The sequence below is a fragment of the Trematomus bernacchii genome, unplaced genomic scaffold, assembly GCF_902827165.1.
Source record: "Trematomus bernacchii unplaced genomic scaffold, fTreBer1.1, whole genome shotgun sequence".
Lineage (NCBI taxonomy): Eukaryota > Metazoa > Chordata > Actinopteri > Perciformes > Nototheniidae > Trematomus > Trematomus bernacchii.
In genome coordinates this window covers 2,151,888-2,170,250 of record NW_022987689.1, presented here as the reverse complement: position 1 = coordinate 2,170,250, position 18,363 = coordinate 2,151,888, and the positions used below count along the sequence as shown (strand labels likewise).

General features: G+C 39.2%; 1 protein-coding gene across 1 annotated transcript in view; it reads right to left on the bottom strand.

The window, feature by feature from the left end:
- The window catches only part of cacna1eb (calcium channel, voltage-dependent, R type, alpha 1E subunit b), a 53,049-nt gene that overhangs the window by 19,886 nt on the left and 14,800 nt on the right, over positions 1 to 18,363 (bottom strand). Inside the window, 15 exon segments of the mRNA XM_034138043.1 lie at positions 23 to 90; positions 718 to 785; positions 917 to 1,034; positions 1,427 to 1,496; positions 1,784 to 1,915; positions 2,013 to 2,125; positions 2,742 to 2,854; positions 2,959 to 3,168; positions 3,306 to 3,386; positions 3,626 to 3,679; positions 4,798 to 4,913; positions 4,996 to 5,099; positions 5,183 to 5,373; positions 6,621 to 6,779; positions 7,611 to 7,714. Coding sequence (XP_033993934.1) covers positions 23 to 90; positions 718 to 785; positions 917 to 1,034; positions 1,427 to 1,496; positions 1,784 to 1,915; positions 2,013 to 2,125; positions 2,742 to 2,854; positions 2,959 to 3,168; positions 3,306 to 3,386; positions 3,626 to 3,679; positions 4,798 to 4,913; positions 4,996 to 5,099; positions 5,183 to 5,373; positions 6,621 to 6,779; positions 7,611 to 7,714 — 1,701 coding nt within the window.

Below are 18,363 nucleotides of genomic sequence, written 5' to 3'. Positions count from 1 at the left end.
TAGCTCTTAAGCAACAACTTACTCAGATATCAGGCCGTCTCTGCCTCTGGCATATCTCTGGTTGAAGAACTCCTCCTCCTCCTCTTCATCCTGATAAAGACAACATAAATTCACATTTAAAGGATGCATAAACCTATTCATTATTGCACATTTAACATACATCATTGAATGTGTGCGATAAATATATTTAAAGTGGACCTATCATGCTATATTATAATAATATAGTGTAGGACCATACCTATATAAGGCATATTTATACTTTTTTTTTTTCAAAATACCAAACAGATCATGCATTTTAGCCATGCCTCATTTCGCTCAATTTGGACTTTTTTACCCCTGTTTTTACAAGGGCTGATTCTGTGAGAACAGCACCATCTACAGGCCTGGCATATGTACTACAGCGTCTCCAGCGCTTTCGAACGGCAATGGCCGTGGCTGTCTCCTCCTGATTGGTGGAGTTGGCCCAATAGCCGTAGCGCCACTGTCCTGACGTCAGGACAGTGTTCAAATCTGGATCAGTCTGTATCAGATCCGTTGCAGCCCCTTTTTTAGAGATTTGGGTATGGAGGAAAATAGAGAGGGTTGTGTTTTCTGACACTTGGTGAGTTCCCTGGAACACCGGGGACACATATTCATGTATAAAAGACGTACAAAAGTGCATTTTGCATGATAGGTCCCCTTTAAATAAAAAAAAACAGAGGTAAAAACTGTTCAGACCTTTGTCAGTTCCTGTGCGTTGGCCAGATTATCCACAGCGATGGCCAAGAAGACATTCAGTAGTGTGTCTGTCATGAAAGCAGTTAAGAACAAGCACAACAAACTTTGAATGCAGCACTTTTATTTGTGATGGACTGTTATACCACTCACTGCAGTATCACAGCTTTTACTAAAGAATCCACAGTGTCAATAAGGATACAGTTTCCAAACAGGGTGAGCACTATGAAGTAGATTGATGACCACATGCCGTACTGCACTCCACCCTGCGAGCGAATCCCGTCATACATCACCTCGTTCCAGTCCTCACCAGTCAGAATCTGTAGGCAAATGCACATAAATAATTACGTTGCTCATATTTGATCTGCCTAAAAATTCCCCAAGCAGGCTATATATATATATATTCCTTGTATGCAAACCCGTTCAAGATATGGTATTTAAATTGTCAAGGAGAAAGGTAATTACTGTTTGTGTTGATCAAAACACTCTTTCACAGTGCGGTTGGTTTTTGTAGCAGATCTGATGTGGATTTGTTCACGTTTCTGATATTCATGTGCGCATATGTGTGCATGGTTGTGTGGGATGATAGCGGAGGCAGGGGGTGGAGAGCGAGTGAGGAGAGTTGTTTAATCTGCGCCTGGGGTGAGAAATATCCCAGGGTGCAATGTGTCATGGAGAGCAAGCAGAATGAGGGGATCTGCGGGAGCCAAACCTGAAACACTGTCATGATGGAAGCTGGAAACGTGTCAAAGTTGGTGGGAGTGTAATCTTCAAAGATGAACCTAGAGGGAAGGAAGATAGAAAGCAGGGTCAGATACAACCAAGGAAGAAAAGATGGAGGAGGAAGAAGAGGAGGAGGAGGATGCAGAGCTATTTTCATCTGGACATGTCATTTCCTCTCCTCTTTATCATTCAAGAAACGGCTGTTCAGTTTGCAGGGTGTGTAGCTTACATTGCCCGAAGTAGCTTAAAATATACGATGACATTAGGCATCAACAATCATGACCAGAAAAGAAAGCGGTCCTCTATAACTTAAGAAATTCGGATGTTTAGAAGTCCTTTTACTCACCTTCCTCCAAAAAGCTGCATCCCCAGCAGAGCAAACACCACGATGAACAGAAAGAGGAGAAACAGCAGGCTGATGATGGACTTCATGGAGCTCATAAGGGACACGACCAGGTTCCTGAGAGACGCCCAGTATCTGATCAAAAAATAAATCACATGTTTTTTTGTCAGAACAATGTGGGAATATTTACACAAATACACCAGAACTCCAAAATCCACTTTGTCTCCCGTACTTGGTTATTTTGAATATTCTCAGGAGTCTCAGCGCCCTCAGTACGCTGATCCCAAATGACATGCCGGGCCTGAAGAAACCCCAAATGACCTCAAAGATGCTGCCAACAATGACCTGAAACACATGACAGCAATCACAAATCGTGTCCAATAAGGCTCCATGTGACCAGAAGCAATTTGACAAAAACAACATCATATCTAGAGTAAATGAGAAAAGATGTGTGCATTTTTATATTTGTGTTTTTATTGCTCTCAAATCAATGCACAGGTTTTTGATCCTAACCCCTTTGTTAGCCATATTTGGGGTTGAGGAGAGCTTAAAGATAACTGACCAAGCTTCTTGTTTGAGGATGTGATAGCACTCTCCCAACAAATTCTCGACTTTGTCTGTGCTATTTTCAAAATGTGACTATTTATTTATTAATGTTTAATGTGTGACAAGTGTTTCTGTCTTTAATTGTGGCTTGATAATACAGGGTACTTGTTATGCATGTGTTTTAATGTGCTACAGTAGGTATAGTCGTCATGTTTTAGATTTACATTCTTATATTTGAATGATACAAAACATGTCTTACAATAATCTAAAGTAAGAAATATTTTGCTTATTATTCCTCATTTTGCAACAGAAATCCAACTCTTTCTTCGTGATATGGAACTACATTTCTTTGAGTTAGTTTTTCTCTTGTTCAGAATGTAATATAAGTCAGAAAAAAGTTTATGAAGGACCTCACCCCACAGTCAAAGCAGTTGAAAGATGAATGGAAGTAGAGCCGGAAACCCAGACCATACATTTTTAAAAACATCTCAGCCAAAAACAGCCCCAGAAAAACAAACTCTGCATAGTCTGGAGAGGAGAAATCAATTAAGTACAATTAGAATGAGGCACATTTTTGACCTGCATTATTTGTAAAGCAGTAAATGATACTTTGATGTAAAAAGTGAACCCACAGAGGAAGATGGTCAGCCAGTCGGGCTGGTTGTGGTGGACGATGGCCACACAGATGGTGTTGAGAGCCACAAGACTGAGCACCATCAGGTAGAAAGTGTCCGTCTTCACCATGCGGCGGATGGAGATGCGTAACATGCGCTCTTTGCGCCGCAGGTAGGCTGCTGGGCCTCGCCGGCCGCTGCGGAAGTTCATCCTGGATCGAGACATGCCTGAGAGAGAAAGATGGAAAAAATTAGTTCAGGAGGGTAAGGAAGTGGTATTCTGTAGGATAAAAATACAGTATGTGACTTAGGAGAAGAAGTCTGCTCTTAAGGTTGTGCGAGTAACTGAACAAAGTTATACTCACTGGCAGTAGACATGTCTGTATACTTCTCGTCCCCTGGCGCTCCTCTCCGTGCACCAGTCTTCTTACTCGCTCTCTTTAGCACTGAAAATACATTTTTATATTTTAAATAAAAAGGAGAAACAGCAAAATGAAATTATCATTGGTTATCCAACGCTGTACTTTAAGAAGTACGTTTGACATGTTACTAGACATACAGTAGATATTGAGTAAAACAGTTGAATCCAACAAGACAGATTATATTTTTGGGCCGTTATATAATATTGAATCATCACAGATCCATGTGTAAGTAGGAGTGATTATCCAAAGGTGTGTGAACTCACCATCTAACGGCGATCTCCCAGAACTTTTATTCTCCTCCGCCAGCATAACCTCCTCTGTAATATCAGAAAACTTGAAGTTATACACAGATTTATTTGCTTTAAAAGAGGCACAATTTGAATGATCAGGCATGAAAATATACGTTGAATGGTTGTACTCTTTAGGATGTCTGCTAGCATTTACAGGAACTGATGTGAATGTAACTTTGAGAGGCCGCTATGACCTTCTTTAGAGAAACAGCTCTTATTCTCACTTCAATTCTCGCAATATCTCTCTTTCTCTCTCTCTTCCCACACTCACCCACATCCATGTACACATAAATATGCACTGCAGCTCTCTCACACACACACATGCATGTAAACACACAAACCAATGGGTGTGCACAAAAATGTAGTCAGTGAGTCAGTATAACCTTTTCTCACCCTCTACTTGTGTGGGAGACTCGCAATGTAGATTGCCATTACACCAGTGTGTGTGTGTGTGTGTGTGTGTGTGTGTGTGCAACTCAAGGGAAATACTGTACTGTAGATTCCAAAACTGTGTGTCTGTTGCAGCGAGATAGCTTTACGAAATCAGCTGTGAAAAAGCCTGACCATAATGCAACAGTAAATTAATTTCACAGACTAAATACCAGTTCCTTTAAATGCGTTTGGCTTCACACAGTTTAAGCACGTTTTCATTGAAATTGTACTACTAGTGTGCTTACAGAGTTACTTCTAAAATGTAGTCCAAAAAAATAAACAAACCTTCCATAGAGATCAGGAATACCAAAATTAGTCACAAAATGAACACAAGGATAAACTAAATTAACCAAAAAGAGATGCTAACAATGACAAAAAACATACAAAAAGACCAATGAGAGACGCAACACTTATATAAAAGAAGACACACAACAACCAAAAAAAGACAAATACACCACAAAGAGACAGCAAAACTAGAAAAGAGTAAAGCAAAGTCACAAAATGTCGCCCAGAATTTGTGGCTCTAGTTTTTACTGTATGTACCAGGGGTGGGGGACCTATTGTCCATCCAAACATCCATGTGTGTGTGTGTGTGTGTGTGTGTGTGTGTGTGTGTGTGTGTGTGTGTGTGTGTGTGTGTGTGTGTGTGTGTGTGTGTGTGTGTGTGTGTGTGTGTGTGTGTGCAGGAGTGAAGTGGTTCTGCTGCCCAGTACCTGCCCTGTCTATCCAGGCTCTGTAGCCGTTCAGTTCTCTTTCCGCCTGCTGCTGGCGGCGAAGCTTCATGAAGGCCCGCCTGTTCTCCACCCTCTCCCTCTCCTTGGCAAACTCTCTGAATAAGGAAGCAAAAAAAACGAAAGTAATACAGACCTAAACATCCATGTCATTATCCACAGAGGAAGAGTCACACTCACCCGGACAGGACTCCCAAAACCAGGTTCAGCACGAAGAACGAGCCAATGATGATGAGAGGGATGAAGTACATCCAGTTCCATGTGGTACCCAAAGCATCGTTGGTCTGAAACCCATTACATTCATGTCATTAAACAACAACTTCCTGATGCTTTGAGGTTCGTTCCTTTCAGCAGAACTGAAGCTCACATTATAGAGAACGGCCGTCCATCCCTCCATGGTGATACACTGGAAGACGGTGAGCACAGCGAACAGGATGTTGTCGAACTGCGTGATGCCGTCGTTGGGTCCGATCAAGGTGTCGTTGCAGTCGTAGCCCTCCGGACACTTCCTCACTCCGCAGGCGAACGCCAACTCTGACGAGTCAACCGTCTGATTTTCTACAAAGAAAGGAAACATATAGTTACGGACACAGCTTTCTTTATTACCACAAACTCTCATGATGGCTGTTGATGTTTTATTCAACTTTATTTTGTGTATCCTGCGTGTTTGTAACCACAACTTGTTCCATTTACAAAAAATATTTTTAAGAATGAGCTCTACAGAACAATACGCTAAAGAAACACTGAGTTCACCGTTTCTGAACAATGTATGATCTTTTTACTGGATATTATCTCACGTCATTTATTCTATTACTTGTGCTTTTACTAGACAATTTAATAAGACTTTTACAGCAGATTATGCATTCTGCAGTGATGGCAAATATATCTTAAAGTCCCCTTCTGTTCATAAATGAGATTGTATGTAAATATTTGTACATGTATTAAAACATGTCTGGAGGGTATTTTTAAACTTTGAATATTCTGTGAATATAAGAAAATTAATTTTCCTGTTCTAAATACAGTTTATACTTATTTTGGTTTATAATCTTAAAACCATCTTTGAGTGGTGCTGGGAGATAAATGCTATGGTGTGGCGCGTGATTACAGAGTAGTTGTTGAGTAATTAAGCAGTAGCTAAATTAGCCAGCAACAACTCTAATAATACCTCTTAGCTCGCTGCTTCTGTAATCTATGAAAGACTCAGAGTCTCAAACAAAGATATTCACACCCTCTGCTTGAGACATTTGAGCAAACCACTTTTGGTGTACTGTACCTGCTGCTAACCTATCAAAGTGAATAATTAATCATCAAACAACTTTTGACAATTGCTTCAGTTTTGTGTTAAAAGCCGTCTCCCCTCAGGACAGAAGGTGCACACAGATGGAGAGGTAGGCAAGCCAAAATGAATCCTTAAGCTGTTGGACATCATTATGCCTTCCAAGCATTACAACTAAAGGGTGAACATGTTTGTTGTTTGAATGTGAATTAAACCTTTTATTCTAATTCTGAAGAACTGACATCGAGAGGTTTGTTTTGATTAGTGACAATATTTGCCCTCCTACAAACATCGGAAATGTCTTTTGATTGAATCCAGATTGAATCAGTGATTAACAAAACAAGAAAGGAGCCAACAATTCAAGGACAATACCAACACAATGAGAATATATTTGAGTAAGTGTTTTAAGACATCTGCCAATTCAGGACCGAATCCAAAGCTTTTGACTCGTGTCTAACTATTTACTTTCACACTCTTTTTAGCAAGAGAGATGACTGCCCTCCTTGCTCCACAAGACAAATAAACGCACCAAGGAGTTCGACAGATGGCAGGCAGTTTTGGTTAAGCTTCCCGCTGTAAAACTCCAGACCAATGATGGCGAACATGAGGATGGCGAAGAACAAGAGCAGGCCGATCTGTAGCAGCGGGATCATGGCCTTCATGATGGACTTCAGAACAATCTGCAGGCCTTGAAGCATTCACAAAGAAAAAGTCAGGGATAACAACACGGTAGTTTTCCTAGCAATATTGTAAATTAAATGTATTTGTCAGTGCCTCTTCTCTGCTCATTAAGAGTTCATGCTAATTGCACTAAAACGTAAGTTATTTCAATTGCATATACAGTATATTTTGTATTTCTCCAACATAAGTTTGTATCACCACCACAGTGATAGCAGTTGAATCTTTAAAAGTAAAGTCCTGCCAAAACTCAGCTTGAGACTTAAGAGAACATATTCAGTAGCCTCAGACTCTGCCATGAGTTTTTCGTTCCACCTAACTCCCTCAAGATGAATAACAGAATGCAGTCTTGTCACTATAAATGCAGTTATGAGCTGTTAAGAATGGAAAATAAACTGCAATACACCTGCTTTCCGAAATGTTTCTACATATCTTAGCTATGTTTCACAGGTTTTTAAATCAGACGCCATAGATTTTGAATACATTGGTGTGTTTGGGAAAATGACTTTAGTGTCATTGCAAAATGCACAGGCTCCAAGCTCATAAGGACCTCAACATTAATCTTAAACCTTGAAATGATGCACCCACAATTGTATCGATGGTCTGCCTTACACATAAAGGGATTGAGCACCTTCTTGCAAAAACAAATGCAATTTTCTGAATGTTTTGTAAACACATTTTTTTCAAGTAGTATTAGGAAATGTAAGATTACTGACACATTCTCAAACGCCAGCTGAAACCGTCCGAACATTTACTTGCAAAGAATAATGATGTGTTATTTGCATTTATATCAGTTAGTTCGACCTCACGGTGCAGGATCAGGGATCAGTGGCTGACTCACTGGGTATCCCCGAGACGAGTTTAAGAGGTCTCAGCACTCGCACCGCCCTCAGGGTCCGAAGGTCGACGGGGATGTTCATGTGGGCTCCAGCAGTGGCCATGATCCTGATGGACAACACACACACACACACACATTATGTATACTTAATCCACAGTTATTTGTGATGGTGTAGGGCTGCTTGGCAAACACTACATTGTTATATTTCTTATAGTACTTTGGGTACCACTTTAAAATAAGACTACCCTTATAAAGGATTCATAAAGGGTTAAGTAGGTTATGAATTAGGTTGTAAACACTTTATTAATCATTAAGAACCATTTATAAACCAGTTCTAACATAGTTTTCATACATTAACACAGGCTCACTATTTGGCAAGATGACTAAGCCTTACATTGGCTACTTAGCGAGAATCAACTCAGTGAGCAACAGATACCAAGGAGGATGCTGGCTGATGAAGAAGACGAAGTAAGCTAGGTAGCCAATATAAGGCTTAGCAGTACAGATAAATGTGGGCTCTCTAATAAATAAATGAATTACAAACTATTCGTAAACCATTTATAAGGGTAGTCTTATTGTAAAGTGGTACCGTACTTTGCTAAGAGAGTTCAATTAATATCTATTTGTGCCGGCCTGAAAAGGAAAATAAATGTGGGTTAAAATTGAGAAAATGGTGCAGGTAGATACATTAGTAGATATATTAGTAGATACATTAGTCGATAAATCTAGCCCAGCTCTTTGCTTTCTTGAGATTAATGTAAACATCTGTGTCGTTGGATACATTTAATCACAGAAATAGGTCAAAGGTAACAAAAAGGATGAAGCTCAAGGACAGGAAGAGGAGAAAAACAAACTGATTGGATGTAATGCTGACAACATGCAGCCATTGAGAGGGTACTGTATATCCATTAAAATGTACCACACTCGTACGGTGAGAGACAAAGAATGCACAGCTACACCTGGCAGGCATATCTACTCACATCTACCCACACACACACACACACACGCACACACTGATGTCCCTCCACCTACACACAAACAATATGAAACAGCAACACGAGCAACCTGCAGGCAATCTCTTACCGACATACACCGCAAATCATGAAGGTGAATGATTCTTGTAGCAATGGAAACAAATACGGTTTTATATTCATTTAAATTAGAGGAAGATGAGGTTATAACATAATGATGAGAAAGTGCTACAATGTCACTGCCACACATTTTCCATATATTCAAGGTGAGATCAATCGAGCCAATTCGGTGAACCGCAAGTATTAAAGCTTTCACTTTGTCAGAGGGTCAATGTCAACTGTTTATTCAGTAAGTAATAATTGAATTAACTTGTGTAAATTATCCAAGGAATGCAAATTATCCCCAGATTTCTCTCTCTGTTTAACTCACCATACAAATATACTAACTCATATCTTAGGACGGCGTTAGAAACTATGGGGGAGGGTGTGTGTGTGTGTGTGTGTGTGTGTGTGTGTGTGTGTGTGTGTGTGTGTGTATGTGTGTGTGTGTGTGTGTGTGTGTGTGTGTGTGTGGAGAGAGAGAGAGATAGAAAGCAGGGGGTAGAAAGCACATGGCAGAAATTCAAGTGTAAGCCCACGCAGAATCTCTCCTGAAAGCAGTGGGAGGGAGCGAGGCCGAATGAGCGAGTGAATGAGTGAGGCCACGTTCACACTTCTTCCGAAAAACCTGAAAAAACGATCCTGAACGCTACGCTGTGTTTGTTGTAGATAATCTAAAACATCTATTAAAAAATTGCATTATTTCACCTGAGTGTGTGTACATTTTCTTTCCACATTAAAATGTGAACTAGCATCTATACATTGGGCTATTAATGTTGGATAGTGTTGTATCACAAAGGAATGCTTTTGGTGGTGGAGTAGTAATCCAAATAAAGAAGTACATTGATCGTGATGTTTTAAACTTAAAACAACCCAATACAAAACCTCCCCAGGTATACTACACTAGTTCTTTAGGAGAATTCACAGGAAGTGTTGTAGCAAGGTTCATTCATAGACCAACCACATGAAATTCTTTAATTTCTTTGGAAAAAACTGGGGACTACTCTGGGGGGAAACTGATATTTACAAGTTGGGCAAACACAAATATGAAAGGGATACTGAAGGCCTGTTGATGTACCAGAGATAGAGACAATTAATAATGTAGCACAGGCCAAGTTTACAAAATGCTGCAGTAGCCAAATACTACCTGACAGTAGGGCTGTGCAATTAATCGTATTTTAATCTCGATTACGATTTTGGCTTGCAACGATTACGAAAACAATGTAATCGAAATAAAACGATTATTATTTTTATTAAAAAAAAATTTTTTAAATGTAATTTTTTTTTTTTTTCTGTTGAATTATACTTAAAGTTCAGGGTAATCAACTGTTAAAAACATACTGTTCAAATTTTTTTTTCAATATATGGATGTTTTCAAAGTAAATGGATAATCGTTTTTAATAATCGTGATATCAATTATTGACCAAAATAATCGTGATTATGATTTTTGCCATAATCGCACAGCCCTACCTGACAGCGTATTTTCTTACAACCTGGGAAATGACATTGTAGTGACTTTCAAACGCCACATTTATCTGTTTTAATGTTGACTCAAAGTTGTACATTTTCTGTTTCAGGAATATGACATCATCAGTATTATTTATATGTTAGTTATAACATATTGGTTAGTTGGGCGATCAGTCGAATTATATGTATAAATCAGAGCATACTGTATCCTTATTTACATACCAGTAGATAGTGCACGTTATATGCCATTCTGTCAGATTACTAAGGAAGGTATAGTTTTGTTTGGGAGATTTGTTTCTACACTAAAATAACAAGATAGCTATCAAGGGCAGCATATCAAATCAAACTATTGTCAATAAATTGAGTGAGTGAGTGAGTGAGTGAGTGAGTGAGTGAGTGAGTGAGTGAGCGAGTGAGTGAGTGAGTGAGTGAGTGAGCGAGTGTCAGACAAAGAGATGACACAGCGAGAGACACTGAGACGGTGCGGGAGCAGAGGAGTGGGAGTTTGCGGAAATAGCCTTCAAACCAAACACACAGAACAAAGGCAGCAGCAGCAGCACTCCTTCAAGGCTGCACTTTAGAGCACAGCAGAGGCTCAAAATTAAGGCAAATATTTGTGTCTGTTTGTGGTATCTTGTGAAGCATCCCCACATATACTTTTGTCAGTTTAAAACATTGTTTTCTTACATACATTTTGTGACAAGATAGGTTTAAATGTAATAATGGCTTCACCACAAGTAAGTTACAATACTATGATCCGCTGTTTTCTGATTGACGCAGTTAATCACGGAGCGTCAACATATATTGCTCACCTTCTTGTACATAGAACAGCCTCCCAGTACATATCCGGACTGCTGAGTCTATTGAACTTTTTAAATCTCAGCTAAAAACTCACCTCTTTGCGTTTAATACTAGTTGAACATTACATTTTTACATTTTATATGTGTTTTTATATGTTTCTAGTTAATGTGCTTTTTATCATGTTTTTAATTATTGTTTTATTATTGTATTCCCATTGTGTTATTTTATATTGTAGTTATTGCCTGTACAGCACTTTGGTCAACTGAAGGTTGTTTTAAATGTGCTATATAAATAAATAAAGATTGAGATTGAGATTGAAATGAAACAGCCGGACCTCTTAAATCCTCTGAAAAAGTTGCTTGCATTCCAAACACTGAGAACAAGAGATTGATAAATGGTCAAATGGTAAATGGACTGTATTTATATAGCGCTTTATCAGGTCTTTCCGATCCCTCAAATCACTTTGCATACTACAAGTCGTTCACCCTTTCACACCTTGTTCGTACAGAGCAGCGCCAATTGCTCTTAGAAACTAACATTAATTTCACACACATTCAAAAACCGAATTTGAATCAACATTGTATTTAAAGTAGTATTGATGTTAACATTTTATTTTCTTATTTTAAGTCTGTTTCAGTTTACATCTTTGATTTCTTCTAGTTAACTTAATTGGCCAAGTTTATCCTACATTTCAAAACATAGTTCCAAAAACATCCAGTTTTGCGGGAGTGAAAACTACCCCGACATAGAGAAATTGTAATAGAATAAATGCAGACTGGAAAATGTATCACTTTGTCGGGGCTTTCAGTACAGCAAAGGGACAAGAAAACACAGAGGACAGTCACACACACACACCTCTACAGATTCAACTGTATAACTATTCAGCGGCGAGTTCATGTTCATACTGAGAGGCTAATCTCTTCCTCTTTGTCTCCTTAAGTGAAGCACTGTTGCACAGTTTTAAACCAATCTGGCTCTGGAGAGGCTGAATTCATTACATGCACAGAATGCAGGCTCTCCCACACACCTCCACCTACACCAAGAACGCCTCCAAAAACTACAGCAATCAGCAGCATCACGTTGCTCACCGCTCACACAGCTCTGTATGGTAATGTGCAGCTGAGTCAATGTCAACATTATGCGTCAACAAATTAATGGCTTTGATTGAAATCTGGAGAAAAAAAATCATCGTGTGTCTAATGGCAACACTAATACTGCTCTGTTGAATTGGGATTACATAAAAAAAATGTATTCATGATTAGTCATAGAATAATGGGCTGGTGTATGTGTTCCCAAAGAACAGCCACCTGGGACTATATGCTATTGTTCGTTCAGTTCAATTATGAGACTATATTTAGAGTGGAGACCACTGCACCTGATATTTTAAACACTTTGCATAATACACATGAAGTTGTCAAGAGTTTAAATCTTAATTTCTTGGCATTGTTGGAAAATATGTTTGCCTTTTGTGCCGCACAGAGTGACATCAGACTAATTTACTCATTTCCCTGAAGCCAAAGCCTCCAGGATTGTGTTGCACCAGTAACATATTCTAATACATTAGTCGCTTAATAGAGTTGCACCATTAAAGAATTGAGTCATGTTTTAGTGAGTGTTGTAACCACTAAACTCTTTGTAATAACTAGTTGGTGTCGTGCAAGCCGATTGTAATTTTGTAGTAAAGCGAAAATATATTCTAAGTTTGAATTTACAACACAACTCATATTGTATAGTGTATGTTATTGAACTGGAAACCATCCAGGTGTGTAAAGTGGGGGGGCCAAGGTCTGCTTTCCATTGTCCTACTTTCCCTACCATCATGTTGGTCTTACCAACACACTGTTGCAATGAGTCACAACAATCAGTCCACAGACACATTGACACTCGAGAAGCATAAACAATACCAGCTGTGGATGGTAATAAAGTCACGTTGCTAACATCACCGCAAACTAACACGACACACAGAAAAGGTGGGAGAGGCCATTTTAAACCAGCACTGCAATCACACTTGATGCAATGCCTAATCAAGGGCCGTGTGTTGTGGAGACCTATGTCCACTTTGCAACTTCAAACTCCCTTGTTCGGACCCCACCCATCTTCAAACGCTGCCTTCAGTTTCAGTTTTGTGACGCCCAATCAGTCCAGGGGTGAAAGTGGCCAATGACTCACTCCTGTGTGTCTGTCTTTGAGCCAGATGGCTAATGAATCACTCCCAACTCCCACCTAGCTGAATTATTCATCCTGTATAAAGAGCAGCGACTTTAGCAAGGTGTCACACTGTATAAGAGCGACAGCAGAGTGGGGCAACAATGGAGAGCAGACATCTGTAACACAACATGATGGGAAGCTGACAGTGACACCTGGGGATACATATCAGGGAGATGTCAGAAATAACCTAACAACATGAGGGCAACCGGTTCACAAGAAACAACCTGTGCCATCATCAGCCCTAAAAGTGGAGTGATGCACAGGCACACGTCATTTGGGAGACATTTTACTTCTAATCAAAGCATCAAGTCCACATGTGCCGTCTGCTTGCCGCAGGATATAATCGACCATTTTAGAAATCCCCGATTTAACTCTGTGCGTAAATTGATCTAGCTGTTGTCCTTTTTGCTACACATTCTTTGCCCAGATTAAGGATTTTAATTGAGCTCAATGTCCCAGCAGATTCCCTTCTATCAATTCAATAATATGAAAATGGAATGAATGCCGCCAGCGCTGGCCCAGTGGCCTCGATTTGATTCCCCTGATGACTTGGTTTCCTGCCACCGGCCTCTATGACATGTGTCATAGAGGCCGGTGGCAGGAAACCAGGTCATCAGTTACCAGATGTGTCTGGAATTTGATAAGATGATCTGTCGGCTGCAGAAAGTACACCGACAACTGTTTTCTCAGTTCAAGAGCTTAACTTCAACAGTTGAGTCAATAGAAACACATTTTTTGGTGACCCTGTCAGTATAGTAAAAGGTGCAAAAATGGGGCAATATCCTCATTCATTATTCGTGTTTCTGCCCCCCTGTTGAATACATTAAATCTATTTTGGCTCAGTTTTTGGTCTCCAACTCCTGACTGTAATATCTGTGTCTCTAAATGCTCCACTATGTTCACCAGCTAGCTGCTAACTGTATCTGCATTCTGCCTGCAGCGGAGCAGGAAAACAGCTGTCACCAAAAAGACACTATTGGAGATACTGATCCAAAACAGTGTAGTTGCCGGACAGCTAAACAATGAGCTAAAACCCGGTAAGAACCTCCATAAAAGGGAGCTGCAGATTGGGTGGGATTTAACCCTTTCACAATCTCATTTGATTCATTTATATTTTAAAAATGTAGTTCATGGTCTCTTAAAGGTGAATGCATTGATAGCTTTACCAAACGTTTGCTCTCTGGTTGCCTCAAAAACAATAATGATTACACTTTTCTCCTATCTTGTGTTAAGACTCAAAGCTTAAAACTTGTATAAATATTATTTTACTTGTGTGAGTCAATTAGTAAAGTATCACAATGTCTTTGCTTTGTGTTCAGTGTGCTGTAATTCATGCTGTGCTTGACCTTCACAGACGCACGTTTGTTGATTGGTTGATTTGTCGATCCACAGAACCTTGATTCAACAACCAATATAAGCAGGTCAAATTATACCCACTCAAATGTGAATATTTCCTGGTTTCCTCGTGGCATTTTCAACTTGAATAAATCCCTTACTGTCTCTCTTATATAACATGTAGTGGAGGGCAAACAAATATTAAAAATGTATCCTTGACAATGATTCTTATGTAAGACACACACTTTCACATGTTCCCAGCAGCGATGTTTGGAGGACTGTAATTGGGTCCACAGCTCGCTCCGACGTCCATGAACTCAATGAAACTGTTACACAACTTGCACCACTGGCCTTCAAGTGATATCCTACGCCAAATCTCTATTTTAGGCAACACTCACTTGCTGTATGCTTGATGGGCGGTTAAATAGGACAGTTTCCTGCAGCTGTGAATATCTGGACGGTTACAACGGAACAAATCAAGTGCTAAAATGTACAAGGAGTGTATTTATTTAGCCGCACTTTGGTGAAACACCATACTCTGTGTTTACTTATATATAAAAAAAACCTGCTTGGAAATATACATGAAATAATGATGTCTTTGCATCTTCATACATAGTTTCTAGTCTAGTACTTTAAGGTTTAAATCACACATTTTACTGAACGCCTATGAAGAATTAGGAAAGATAAATTATACTGACAAGTTTCCTCAGTCAAGGCCAGCACTGTACTGTAAGTCCCAAACTGTTTTAAATTCACAACTAGCTAACAATGAGCTGTTGCTTTTTGTACCAAACATTTCTTCATTTATTTTTGGCTAACGAGCCGATTATTGAGAAACCGAAAGCAAAATGTTTTGCAGCAAACAATGACTGATGCCCAACAGAGAATACCAAATCAACCAGTACTGTTAAGAGAACAACTGTTCGGAGGACATTATTATTACGGACTAAACACTTTAACCCTGTGTATTCAGTAGAAATCTGTCAACACCACAGCTGTTTAGACCGGCACTAACTGGTCTGCAAACGTGATGCTGATGATCCTTTTATGTAAGAGGCAGAGAGAGAGAAAGACAGGAGGAAGATAGACTGAGAAATAAGAGATACTGAGAAAGAGAAAGCTGTGGGTGTCAGGTTGAAATGAGATGTCAACACGCCAGCAGCAATCTCCCCTGCATGCTGAATACTGTACACTTAACCAGAAAAAGCATCAAGCTAAACAATGCACAACTATTGCGCAACTAATTTCCTTTAACCCATGTCTTAAAGGGAACAAAAGTGTTCTCAATATGTTTTTTCCTGACTCTCCATCACCATTTGCCCCCCTTTGTTTCCACTCTCCTTTCTTCTCTCTTACTCCCTTTGATCCATCTGTTTTTTTTTTAAACGTTTTTGCATAACAGCGCTGCATTCACATTTAATTCACAGAGGTCCTGGGGGCGAACCAAAGCATGTTTTAGACACAACTGCCATGCCACTTATCCACCCACCTATCGCTGACTGCAGAGCCTGACTGTGCCATGGAAACACACACTTCCTTTTCCGCGGATGTATGGGGTGTTAATATATATGCTTATGGAGAAAGATTACCAACAACATATCAACAGTAAAGAATATTAGGGTCACCACTGCTAACCATGTGTCTGACGTTGGGACTGAACGCCTTTACAATGCAGAACAAGCACGATGGCAACAACATTGATAAACGTTGACACAAGCAGCGTCACATGCATGAATGCCCCGACATGACTTGACAATCAGTGTCTCCAAAATGAATCTTTTGGTTCACCAGCCACAGCCTGGTAAAGTAAAAATGACTTCTGTCAAAATTAATTGCACAATTTGAGCATTCATTTAAAACTTTTCCTCCCCTGCACACTCTCATACAACCAGTGGAGTTTGTAATTCATCATGGAGTCGAACCAAATCCAGAATTAAAAGCCAGCATTTGGACGCCTACCTACAAGAGCACACACACATATTAGGCATGATTTAAACCCTCTCTGTAACATTTGGAATATTTATATTTATCGGCGACTTTACTTTTATGCTACTTTATACTTCTACTGCACTACATGCTGCAGTTTTAACTTCATTACATTCTTTTAATAGCTTTAGTTACATTACAGATTCAGATCCAAAATAAACAACTTATACATTATTAATGATGTATTATTACATATTAAACTATCCGTCAGTATAAGTTAAAAACAAGTTTGCCTTCACTATCTGCAACATTAAAGTGTTGAATAAATGAATCAATAATTATAATCCAATAATATAATATATATATTTATAAGGAATTAAGTAATCTTAAGTAAAGTCTTACAGGACTTTATAATTTTACATTGTGTTATTATTTATTTTACCTAATTTGAACATCCGAGTACTTCTTCCACAACCACGTTTATATTTTCCGTGTTCCTTGGTACATTCGGGTACAATTTATCCTATTAAGTCTCTAAAACCATAAAAGGCATACTCTGAGGAAACTGAACCTTACCTTCAAACCTTTGTTCAGAGACTGGAGCAAAGACAATTGATGATTGACTCTGATGATATAAGTTATTGCTAAATTCAGTATCCAGTGATTTGTTAACCATCAAACAGGTAGTGGATACCCCTTGTTCATAGTGAAGCAAAGGGCCTCAACATAACCTATTAGCATCTGTTGTGAACCAGACCTTTTCTAGCTACTCGTATCAAACACATAGCCAGAACATACAGCAATGCATTACTGGTCATTCGCAGACACGGCAGTACATTAGTGAAACACTTACTCACTAGTCATCTGCTCCTGTGCAGAAAGCCAAACTCCACCTCAGCAGCGTTACAACTATCAATTGCTCCCCTAGGGTTTGCTTTGGCTGGGCTCTAAGACAAATGATCAGATCCTTTTATTGCTAGCAAGATAATAATTGTTTTTAAAATAAATGTTGCTGAGAATAAAGAAAACATGCCATGTTTCAGTTTTGTTGAATGACAAATCAAAAGAAACCCTGTATGAATACATAACAGAAGGTACTGGAGCAGAAGATAGCTTTAACGGTGAAAAGGTGAATAAATTACTACATAAGTTTAAGAAAACATGAATGAACCAAAAATGTAATAAAATGTAATAAAAGGTAATTTGTTTTGGTATAAAGAGAGAAAAGTAGCTAATGGTTCAATACAAGTAGCTAGCTGGTAAGCAGAGCTACTGCAAGCCAATCCATTTCAAGCAGCCATTTTTTCATAACGTTATTTGCACTATTTTTGTTAAAGTGCATGACTTTGCTTTACAGTAGTTCATACAAATCCAGGCATAGGCGTATAGAAGGAAAAAACAAACACATTGAGGTCAAGCATTTGTGTGCAGAAGATAAGTACAGTGCCAGTACAGCAGACAGCCTTTCTCCACAAAGCTTTAAGTGCAGTGCACCAGCTTCAAGTACAAAAATCCCCCAGTAACCATGACTTGTCTTGATAGATCGACAGCAAGGAAAAGTATAGCTAATAAAAGAAATTCTCTATCCATTCTACATGCAAACAAGGACAAGCGATTTACGCAGGAGGCAGCTGCTGACACTCCAGAATTATGAAATCATTGAATTTGTGACTACAAATTGAAACACGGGAACAAGCAAATTCAATTTAGGCCATCATTTAAACCACTTGCACTCGTAAATTGTGCCCTTAATATATAATCTTGTCTTTATATAGTCAATCCTATATAGGGAGAGCATTGCAAAACTGGCCCCGGTAATGGTACAAATCTCAACCTGTCGTACAATGGACAGCTTCCCCCCCCCCCATCTATGTATATACTCGCATTTTAGACTCTGTTACTAACTGTATATCTGTAGACTTGGTATGTCTTAAATGTCCGGTTAGGAT